This window comes from Musca vetustissima, unplaced genomic scaffold (genome assembly GCF_032173495.1).
Source record: "Musca vetustissima isolate MV318-11 ecotype Yass unplaced genomic scaffold, APGP_CSIRO_Mvet_v1 utg101315, whole genome shotgun sequence".
NCBI lineage: Eukaryota > Metazoa > Arthropoda > Insecta > Diptera > Muscidae > Musca > Musca vetustissima.
The window spans coordinates 42,144-55,128 of NW_026887571.1; the positions used below are offsets into that span (position 1 = coordinate 42,144).

General features: G+C 30.4%; 1 protein-coding gene across 1 annotated transcript in view; it reads left to right on the forward strand.

Moving 5' to 3' along the window:
* Window positions 1-2,790: 2,790 nt before the first annotated feature.
* LOC133335133 (limbic system-associated membrane protein-like) overlaps window positions 2,791-12,985 on the forward strand; it is a gene marked incomplete at its 3' end in the record, with an annotated part of 38,363 nt that continues 28,168 nt past the window's right edge. Inside the window, exons 1-2 of the mRNA XM_061543437.1 lie at window positions 2,791-2,895; window positions 3,189-3,324. Coding sequence (XP_061399421.1) covers window positions 2,791-2,895; window positions 3,189-3,324 — 241 coding nt within the window. The remainder of the gene's footprint in view (window positions 2,896-3,188; window positions 3,325-12,985) is intronic.

Sequence of the window (12,985 nt, forward strand, 5' to 3'; positions counted from 1 at the left end):
GGTACACACATACATATATCCCTCTTCGACATCAAATTCCTTATGAAAGTGATATGGGTTGATGGAAAAAATCTCCATAGTTCAATGCGTCATCATACAGGCTCATGCAAATGTATAGTCAGCACCAAACAACAACAACAGCAACAACAAAAATTACCTTAACATAATAAAACAATAAAAGAGCTTTTTCTTCATTTCTTAAATTGCCTTGTGGTTTTTTAAGAAGGTGATTTTATTTTGGTTTTTTAGGTAATACCTGGAACGAATTTTTTATGCATAGCCCAAAAAACGGCTGCAAAACATAGTTTTGCAGCCGTTTTCCTGTCAAATATTAATGTTTAATAATAATTCCGTAAAATTGTGGAATTTTATTACCCGGCTTGTCATTATGCCAAGGCATTGCTACATTTTATTTTCTGTAGTTAACCATGAAATTTGGGTTGGCCAAACATTCGCTGCGGATAGTAAATTCCATGAAATTCCGATGAAAAAAATGGAAATAAATAAAAGGTTCGAACATTAAGCTCATGTGATATATATATATATATATATATATTTTCTTTTGGAGCAGTGGAAAAAATAATATTTTTCAAAGGATATGTATTGAAAGCTTCAATAGGGGTGGATTTTTAAAGATTATTTTTTTCACGGGCCACCAATGGGCGTGGATTTTTTATACCCTTCACCACACTGTGGTACAGAGTATTATGTCTTTGTGCCTATGTTTGTAACAGGCAAAGGAAACGAGATAGACACATTTTGAGAATATGAAAAAATCGGCTCAGATTTAGATATAGCTCCCATATATATTTTTGTCCGATTTAATGTAAATGGTGCACCAAAGTCTCTCTATATCTCTCGATTTGCACGAAATTTGGCACAGCGTAATGAATTAGTTCTAGAATCATGTGTGTTAAGATTCCTGAAATTCCTGAAAATTTGGGGTAAATGGTGCACCAAAGTCCCTAAATATCTTTCGATTTTCACGAAATTGGCACAGCGTAATGAATTAGGTCTGGAAAGATATGTGTTAAGTTTCGTGAAAATTGGTTCAGATTTAGATATAGCTCCCACTTATATTTCCGTCCGATTTGGGGTTAATGGTGAACCAAAGTCCCTAAATATCTTTCGATTTGCACGAAATTTGGCATAGTGTACTGGATTATGTCTAGAGTGATGTGTGTTAAGTTTCCTGAAAATCGGTTCAGATTTAGATATAGCTCCCATATATATTTTCGTCCGATTTAATGTAAATGGTGCACCAAAGTCCCTATATATCCTTCGATTTGCACGAAATTGGGCACAGCGTAATGAATTAGGTGTAGAATGATATGTGATAAGTTTCCTGAAAATCGGTTCAGATTTAGATATAGCTCCCATATATATTTTCGTCCGATTTAATGTAAATGGTGCACCAAAGTCCCTAAATATCTTTCGATTTGCACGAAATTTGGCACAGCGCAATGAATTAGGTCTAGAATGATATGTGTTAAGTTTCGTGAAAATCGGTTCAGATTTAAATATAGCTCCCATATATATTTTCGCCCGATTTAATGTAAATGGTGCAGCAAAGTCCCTATATATCTCTCGATTTGCATGAAATTTGGCACAGCGTACTGAATTAGTTCAGTAATGGTGTGTGTTAAATTTCCTAAAAATCGGTTAGATTTAGATATAGCTCCCATATATATTTTCATCCGATTTGGGGTAAATGGTGCAACAAATTCCCTATATATCCTTCGATTTGCACGAAATTTGGCATAGCGTACAGGATTATGTCGAGAGTGATATATGTTAAGTTTTCTGAAAATCGGTTTAGATTTAGATATAGCTCCCATATATATTTTCGTCCGATTTAATGTAAATGGTGCACCAAAGTCCCTATAAGTCTCTTGTTTTTAGCCAAAGTGAGGAAGGGTATCATATAGACGGCCCCGCCCGACTTTACTACTTTCCTTACTGGTTAAAGAATATTTTTGCCTATTGGAACATTTATTTATCGATTTAATTCTCTCGAGAAATATTTTATCGATTAGATTTTCTACATTATTGATGATTTCATTTGTGTCCCCAATAGCGTTATACATATTTTATCATTATACCCAATTTTCATTCATCATCCCTAATAGTTCATATTTGTATCCAAAATCCATATGGTATAAAAAAATCCAATCTCCTTTAAAGCAAAAAAAAAATCTGCACAAAAATTTAAATATACATACATACATTTTTGGCATAAATCGACAAGAAAATATTTATCCAATTTTTTTGTCATTTGCTAAATTTTAAATAAATTCCATCATTATTATTATTAAATTCGATTACAAATATTTACTGACGTTTAATTTTCATAAGTGCATTTGTCTACCGAAACTAATATCCCAGATATTGAAAGTATATACGGGCGGGGTTGTGTGTGTGTGTGTGTTTGTCTGTCTTTCAATACAAAAATATGCAATGGCTCTTGGCAAAGTTCTTTCGTTCTTTATTTTTTTCCGTGCTATGAAAATTATTAGAAAGAAAAACTTTGTTTTTTTTTCCTTGCCCCAATCTACTTATTTTCTTATACTTTATGTGTGTCTTTGTATGTGTGTGTGACAATTTTTTTCATTCTATTATTTTTTCTTTTCTATTTCTCACCCACAGAATAGCCCAACAATTTATGTTGCCGATATACATAGATAAGGAAAAGACAACAGCAACAAGAAGAAGAACAAGAATATCATAATAAAAAAGGGAAAATAACTTCAAGATAAAGCAGAACAATAAACTCTAATAGATGTTTAGAATATGAAGCCAATTATTGTAAATGATTGTCAATTTAAATATGCAAAATATCATCAGCATCACCAACAGCATCCTCAGCAACATCAATTCCATGCCGACAACGACAACGTCCAGCAGAGGCTATTAGAAACATAAAACCAGGAAAGGGACAATTGTTCCCATATATCCCCTGAAAGCATTCACATTGTTGTAACAATCGGCAACAATCAGAGAAGTCCAAGCAGTGGCAATAAAAACAAAACAAAAACCCATTCCAGTCGAACACCCACACACAAAGACAAAAAGGAGAAAAGAGAGAAGAAGCAGAATAACAAGAAATACGATCGACCAGGCAGGCGGCCTATTAACAAACGGCCATTGTCATCATCATCAACACCAACAACAACCATCGAACCAAGTAGCCACAAGCATCAGCAGCAGCTAAGCAGCAGCACCAGCTGCAGCTTAGTGTTAGTGGAGAGATGTTATTGGCTACCCTAAATTTCCATCGAATGGGATGTTTGATTAATATGCAGCTAATCTTTCTCATACTGTTGGGTAAGTGGAACGAATATAGATGGAAGCAAAAGCAATTTGATAGATCGTAATAATATCTGTATATGTGTGTTCGAATAAGAGGCAATCAAGGAAATCGAAAATTTGTTAATCGAATTTAAATTATTAAAATTTTACTTCTAAAATAAATCGAACAATCGATTTGAAATATTATTGGAAATTTAATTATGACCAATGTTTTGTATAAAAAATCGTGATATCGTTAGATTTTCTATATATATATATATATATATATATATATATTTTCTGTTATTTTCCCCTACTGCAAGAATCTACTATTTTTTACTCCGATAACACTTTATTCCTTTATGATATCGAAGAAAATAGTAAAATCGAGTAGATTCTTGCAGTACGGGAAAAGATCATTCAATATCAAGTTATGCTATCGATTATTGTTTATTTTTGTTATTTGAATTTTTGTGATCATTTGAAAGTGATTTTAAGTGATTATTTATACTCTTTCGAGTCGAGCTTGATGATCTAAATTTTGCAATGAAAAGGAAAGCCAGGAGAAGAACCTACGTACCCACCATTATGCGACGCGTTTCGCCGTTGGTTAAGCGGCTCATCAGGCATATTGGGCTATGTGGCTTTACAAAGGTCGTACGTTGATAACTTGTATTTATTCCGCCCTGATGCGAAACTTGCATATGCGAATTAAATTCAAATTTGTCAAAGTTCGACATTTGTCTTCATTCTAGGAACAGTCCTTTTCAAAGCAGATTTTTGTTGTAGCGATGGATAATTAATCCACACACCTACAATTGCTTCCTGGTATACACATGTTTTTGCGCAACCGTTTTTGGAAGTGTTGATGGCTCAGAACGTTAAGCGGTCTTGGCAACATCTGTGTTGCTCTGAGGACCTAGGTTCGAGCCCTAGCCGTGCTCGGCTGAAATTAATTTTTGTTATTTGAATTTTTGTGATCATTTGAAAGTGATTTTAAGTGATTATTTATACTCTTTCGAGTCGAGCTTGATGATCTAAATTTTGCAATGAAAAGGAAAGCCAGGAGAAGAACCTACGTACCCACCATTATGCGACGCGTTTCGCGTCGCATAATGGTGGGTACGCCCTGATGCAAGTTTCGCATCAGGGCGGAATAAATACAAGTTATCAACGTACGACCTTTGTAAAGCCACATAGCCCAATATGCCTGATGAGCCGCTTAACCAACGGCGAAACGCGTCGCATAATGGTGGGTACGTAGGTTCTTCTCCTGGCTTTCCTTTTCATTGCAAAATTTAGATCATCAAGCTCGACTCGAAAGAGTATAAATAATCACTTAAAATCACTTTCAAATGATCACAAAAATTCAAATAACAAAAATTAATTTCAGCCGAGCACGGCTAGGGCTCGAACCTAGGTCCTCAGAGCAACACAGATGTTGCCAAGACCGCTTAACGTTCTGAGCCATCAACACTTCCAAAAACGGTTGCGCAAAAACATGTGTATACCAGGAAGCAATTGTAGGTGTGTGGATTAATTATCCATCGCTACAACAAAAATCTGCTTTGAAAAGGACTGTTCCTAGAATGAAGACAAATGTCGAACTTTGACAAATTTGAATTTAATTCGCATATGCAAGTTTCGCATCAGGGCGGAATAAATACAAGTTATCAACGTACGACCTTTGTAAAGCCACATAGCCCAATATGCCTGATGAGCCGCTTAACCAACGGCGAAACGCGTCGCATAATGGTGGGTACGTAGGTTCTTCTCCTGGCTTTCCTTTTCATTGCAAAATTTAGATCATCAAGCTCGACTCGAAAGAGTATAAATAATCACTTAAAATCACTTTCAAATGATCACAAAAATTCAAATAACAAAAATTAATTTCAGCCGAGCACGGCTAGGGCTCGAACCTAGGTCCTCAGAGCAACACAGATGTTGCCAAGACCGCTTAACGTTCTGAGCTATCAACACTTCCAAAAACGGTTGCGCAAAAACATGTGTATACCAGGAAGCAATTGTAGGTGTGTGGATTAATTATCCATCGCTACAACAAAAATCTGCTTTGAAAAGGACTGTTCCTAGAATGAAGACAAATGTCGAACTTTGACAAATTTGAATTTAATTCGCATATGCAAGTTTCGCATCAGGGCGGAATAAATACAAGTTATCAACGTACGACCTTTGTAAAGCCACATAGCCCAATATGCCTGATGAGCCGCTTAACCAACGGCGAAACGCGTCGCATAATGGTGGGTACGTAGGTTCTTCTCCTGGCTTTCCTTTTCATTGCAAAATTTAGATCATCAAGCTCGACTCGAAAGAGTATAAATAATCACTTAAAATAGATTATTGTTTATTTTTTATGCACATATCGATAATATTTCCAATAAAATGTTGATATCTAAAATTCTCTTATTGATGACAATTTCTATAGAAACTGTTATTATCGATTATATTTTTCTAGAAAATATTATCTGCTTAAAACTCTAGAGGACATCTTGCTATCTACGGTGATTTCTATATAAAGACTTGTTATCGATAACACTTTCCAAAGCAACATTGTAATTGATAATAATTTCTATAGAAAATCTTATTGTCGAATATATTTTCTATTATATATAGATGTTATCGATTAATTTATTTATAAATTAAATTGTTATCGATAATATTTCCTACAGGTAATCTTGATAGCGAATGTATATTACTAATACAAATGTTTTTATCGAAGACAATTTCTGCAGAAAATGTCATTATCGATTATATTTTTTTCTGTGAGAAGATAATGATATTGAAAATATAAATTCTATAGAAACTCTAGTTATCGATAATATTATTTATATGACATCTTGCTAGCGGACATTTTTTGCATAAGAAATGTTGTTTTCGATGGTAATTTCTATCAAAAACCCCGTTATCGACAATATTTTCCAAGAAATGTTGTTATCGATAATAATTTCTATAGAAAATCTTATTATCGGATATATTTGTATATTCGGTATCGGTTATTTGTTTACAAATTAAATTGTTTTCCATAATATTTGGAACAGAAAATCTTGATATATTTTATATTTTCATTGCACACATTTTGTTATCGATAACATGTTCTATAGAAACTGTTATTATCGATTACATTTTTTTGAGAAATGATATCAAAAAATATTATATATTATTTATATGACATCTTGTTATCGCAGACATTTTTGAGGAAATCGATGATAATTGCTGTAGAAAATCTTCTTATCGAAGACATTTTATATGTAACACTTTATTATCGATAATTGGTCTGTTCTCGTACTGCAAGAATCTACAAGATTTTACTATTTTCTTCGATAACATTAAGGAAATTTCGCTATCATAGTCAACAGTAGTATATTCTTGCAGTACGGGAACAGACCAAATTTTGTAGGAAATGTTTTATATAAAAGTATTTTTATCGATATTGTTTTATGTAGTAAATCTTAATCAAGATTACGTTTGTAACACAACATCTTGTTATCGATGATATTTGCTATACAATAGTTTTTATCGATTGCTTTCTCTACAGATAATCTTGTAATCGATAATATTAAATATTCTAATCGAAAATGTTTTATATAGAAAATATTGTTTTAAATGATATTTCCTATAGAAAATCTTGTTATCGAAAAGGGATTTCTATCAAAATATTGATATCGATTATTTATTCTACAGACAATCGATTCTATGTTCAATAGAAATCTTCGTAAATTTCTTGCTTACGTTTCTTAATGAGATTTCCTTTCGAAAACATTGTTATCGATGATATTTTTAAAAAGCAAAATTATACATTAAATATAGGTATGTTATCGATTTTATATTTCATAAAAAACGTTATTATAGTTTATATATATTACACAAAATTTCGTTATAGAAAATATTTTCTTTTAAATAACCAGATATCGATTATATAAGATTATATATAGTAAAACTTGTGATCAATTAGATTTTATTTATTAAACTTTGTTATCGATGGAAATTTCAAAAGAAAACCTTGTTATCGACAACATATTCTATGGATTTTTTTTTATCTATGGATTCAATAGCATACCTCGTTATCGATTATTATTTCTCCAAGAACTCTTGTTATTGACTATTATTGATTAGAAGAACTCTTGTCATTGATTTGGTTTAATAGGAAAAATATTATCGGTCGTATTTTTATACTGTAATGTTTTGATAATATATTATCATCGATGTTATTTTCTAGAAAACGTTTTGTTAATGACAATATTTTCAATATAAAACATGTTAACGGCAATAGTTTTCAAAGAAAATTCTGCTATCGGCAATATTTTCTATAGAAAATTCTGTTACCAACAATATTTTCTATCCAAAATCCTGTTATCGACAATACTTTGCATAGAAAATCCTGTTATCGACCATATTTTCCATAGAAAACTCTGTTATCGACAATATTTTCCATAGAAAATCAATTTTCTATAGAAAATCTTGGTATCGATAATAATTTTTTTATAGAAAATCATGTTATCGACAATACGTTCTTGTTATTGAAAATATTATTATCGATGTTATTTTCTAGAAAACAATTTGTTATCTACAATATTATCTATAGAAAGTACTGTTATCGCCAATATTTTCTATACAAAATTCTATAGATAATATTATCTATAGAAAATGTTGTTATCGACAATATTTTCTATAGAAAATGTTGTTATCGACAATATTTTCTATAGAAAATGTTGTTATCGATAACTTTTTTATAATAACTGTTGTTATCGATAACCCTTTCTACAGAAAATGTTGCTATCGATGACATTTTCTATAGAAAATGTTGTTATCGACAATATTTTCTATAGAAAACACTGTTATTGACAAATATCTTCAATCGGAAAATCATGTTATCGATAATATTTTCAATATAAAATCTTGTTATCGCTTACAGTTACTGTATAAAATCTTATTATCAACAATATTTCTGGGAAATTACATTCTTATCGATGAATTTCTGTATAAAAAATCAAATTATCGATGATATTTTCTACATATATAAAATCATGTTATCGATTATAGTTTATATAAAAAATATTCCTATTGCCAATATTTGCTATATATATTATAAAGAAAATGCTATTATATTTTCTATAGAAAATCTTAATCGTCTCTTATCGTTTACATATTTTTTTGTTATCGATAGTATTTACTTTAGAAAATCGTATAATCAATGATATTTATTATGGAAAATTGCATTATCAAAGATATTTGTTTATGAAAAAATCTTTTATCGATTATTAATTTGTTGGTAAATTTTTTATCGATTTGATTTTCCCATAGAAAATATTGTTATCGATGATATTTTCTGTGGGAAATTTTATCATTTACTTTTATTCCATAATGATTCGAGATATCGACAGTATTTGCCACAGAAATTCTTGTTATCTATATAATTTCCCATTGCCAATGCCTTTTGCAACTAAATTTAAAATATTGAAAAAGCAATCTCTTCTTCTTATAATGATCCCTAACAAACTTCTTAATACCCGAAATGAGAAATGGCCCATATCCGGTATAAATATACATAAATATTGCAAAACCTGCATACAACAAATTACACCATTCATTATGAACATTTGATGAATTGTCTAAATGCTAAAACCCCCTGGAAGCACAGTTGGAGTAGCTGACAATGTCATATGTAAGCTGCTACTAAAAGTTTTCCATTTAGAAACCCATCCAGCCATCTATTCATCTGTCCATTCATTCAGTCATTTGCAAAAGTCCCTAATTTTGTTAATTTATCATTCAGAGGATCTAATGGCATCACAAAGAATTGGTCAATGACTTGTCATTTCTGTTCCAATTGCTTGGCAAATTATGAATCATTTTGCACACCAACACCACTACAACACAGCACCAATACCAACAACATTAGAACACTTACCTCTTCTTTTTCCAGCACTCTCTGCAATACAACCTCCTACATATTTGTATGTGTGTGTGTACGTGCCCCAACAAACGAACAGTCATTTGGCCAAACGAGTTGTTGGCTTTGTTGCTGCCTTGTAGGCAAAACTGAATCCTTTAAAATTACGAGTAATTACGAATTTTTCATCAGCATTTTTATGGTCAGCCGACCAGTCAGACCGCTTGACTATCTGACGACCAGACCAATCCTTTAAACTCATCAGGTTCGCACACACACACACATACAGAATTTGCAATGGCAACAGAGCGACCACCTGGATGGTTGGTAAGTTTGGTTGGCCCACAATTCGAGCCAACGTTATAAGGATAAGTGTTTCGGCCACCACAAGTCATTGATGAAGAGCAAACATTTGCGGGAACTTGTTTGGCTCTTTAAAGACGTCCAAGTGTCCGATTATGTTTGATTGTGTGTGTATGCGCAAATTGTTTGGCACATTTACATTTCAACGTCTATTGAGCCATACTCATCAACACCACCTTCCATGACGTCCATGACTTGGCCAGGTTGTCAGGTAGGTACCCAAACAACAGCCTGCTAGATAGCCACTCAGGTGCTAGCCACCTGGGTAATGGTGGCGGCAATGGCGATGGTGATGATGATGATTACGACAACGACGACTACGATGGGTGTTTCTCAAACGGCAGATAGCCCCTCCGGAACACGGAGAAAGAGAGAAATGTCAAAAGAATTTTACCACAATTTCATCAAATTACATCGAGGTCGGACAAGTGGTACGAGACAGCAAGTAAATTGCCAGAAAACACGTACTTAAAAATGGATAGACAAATAAGCACACACACACTCACTCACTCATATACTCACATTTCTTTCTTTCAACGAATTAAGGGTAATGGTGTTGAAGTCGTCGTAATCAGAGATGGAAGCTCAATATCGATTGGGGTCTGTGTAGGAAATGTTGTTCTCGTTTTATTTATATTCAATGATGAGTTATCGATAATATTTGTCAATAGCAAAACTTTTTATCGACAACCTTATCTATTGAAAATTTTGATATCGACTATATTTTCTGTACAATATTTCTTTAAAAATATAACTGTATCGATTATATTTGTGTATAAAAAACCCGTGTTATCGATAACATTTTAAATAGAAAATCCTTCCAAATCCTTTCCAATCCAATAGCAAAACTTTTTATCGACAACCTTATCTATTGAAAATTTCGATATCGACTATATTTTCTGTAAAATATTTCTTTAAAAATATAACTATATCGATTATATTTGTGTATAAAAAACAGTGTTATCGATAACATTTTAAATAGAAAATCCTTTTATCGAAATTATTTTCTTTAGAAGGTATAGTTTTTGATTATATTTTTTTATAGAAAATATTGTTATAGATGATATTATTTAGAGAAAATGTTATTATCGAATATCTTGTTGTTTATATTATTAGAAAATCTAGTTATCGATTATATTTTCTGTGGAAAATATTATTATCGATTATAGTTTGTGAAGAAAAATTTATTATCGGATATATTTTCTGTGATAAATATATTTAACAATAATATTTGTTAGAGAAAATCTTGTTGTGTTGGACCTTTTCATTAGAGAATCTTATTATCAATTATATTTTCTATAAAAAATATAGTTATCGATTATATTTTGTATATAAAATCATTGTATCTACAATAATTTCTATTGAAAATATTATTATCAACGATATTTCCCATAGAAAAAATTGTGTTATCGATAATAATTTGTAAACAAATGCTTGTTATCGCTATAAGTTTCCTTGCAAAATCCTATTATCGATTGTATTTTGTATATACAATCATTGTATCTACAATAATTTCTATTGAAAATATTATTATCAACGATATTTGCCATAGAAAAAATTGTGTTATCGATAATAGTTTGTAAATAAATGCTTGTTATCGCTATAAGTTTCCTTAGAAAATCCTGTAATCGAAGATAGAAAATATTGTTATCGATAAGAATTTCCATAAATAAATTTGTTATCAATTATATTTTGTGGAGACAATTTTGTTATCGATAATATCTTCCAAGGAAAATCGTGTTATCGATAATATCTTCCATGGAAAATCGTGTTATCGATAATATATGGTAAGAAAAATATTGTTATTGATAATATTTTCTATAGAAAATTTTGTTGATCGATATCTTTCATAAACAATTGTGTTATAAATAATGTTTTTAAATAAAATCTTGTTATCGATAATATGTTCTAGACAATTGTGCTATAAATAATAATATATAGTGTACATACTGTTATCGATAATATTTCCTAAAAAAAATCTAGTTATCGTAATATTCTCTATAAAATATATTGTTATCGACAATATTTTCTACATAAACTCTAGTATTCGATAATATTTTCTAGAGAATATTTTGTTATCAATAATATTTCCTAAAGAAAATCTAGTCATGGATAATATTTTCTAGTAGAATATATGGTTATCGAGTATATTTTCTAGAAAAAAATTGTGTTATCGATAATATGTTCTATAAAAAATTGTGTTATCGATACTATTTTCTAGAGAAACGTTTGTCAACGACAATATTTCCTTAAGAAAATCTAGTTATCGATAATAATTTCTATAGAATATATATTTTATATAAAAAATTGTGTTAGATATTTTCTAGAGAAAAATCTTGTTATCTATAATATGTTGTGGAGAAAATGTTGTTATCGATAATAATTTCCAAAGGATATATTTTTATCGATTTTATTTTATCGATAATAGTATGTAGAAAATAAATCACATTTTCTAAAGAAAATCTTGTTTCGATAATATATTCATATGGAAAAAAATTATCGATGTGATTTTCCGTAGACATTTCTGTTATCGATAATATTTTGTAGAGAAAATCTTGTTATCGAAGATATTTTCTTTAGATATTTTCTTTAGAAAATCATGTTATCGATAATATTTTTTATAGAAAATACTGCTATCGTAAAATTTTTCCATTGTGTTATTAATAATATTTTCCATAGAAAATATTTTTATCGAATATATTTTCTAGGGAAAATTAAATTATCGAAGATATTTTCCAGAGAAAAATTAGTTATCGATAATATTTTCTAGAAAATATTGATACCGATAATATTTTCTACAGAAAATCTTTTTTATAGATAGACTTGTTATCAATAAAGTAGCCTTATAAATATTATCAATATATTATTATCGATAGTAGTTTCGATTGTTATCGATACTATTTTGTAATGAAAATCTTGTTATTGACAATATTTCATATATGGTCTGTTCCCGTACTGCAAGAATCTACTAAATTCTACTATTTTCTTCGATATCATAAAGGAAAACTTGTTATCGTAGTAAAAAATAGTAGATTCTTGCAGTACGGGAACAGGCCAATAGTAAATCTTGTTTTCGATAATATTTTCCATAGAAACATTTTTAATCAATATGTTATCGTTAGTATTTTCTATTGAAAACCTGTTTGTCTCTAATATTTTATATTAAAATACTTCTTATCGATATTGTTATGCGTAGTACTATCTATAGAAAATGTTGTTATCGATAATATTTTCTATAAATAACATATCATCGAAAAAAACAATAACAAATTCTATTATGGATAATATATTTTTATAGAATGTCTTGTTATCGATAATATTTTTTATAGTAAGTATTGATATCGATAATATTTTTTATAGAAAATCTTATTATCGATAAAATTTTCTATGGGATTCTTCTTTCTATCAAAAATCTTTCTATACCAA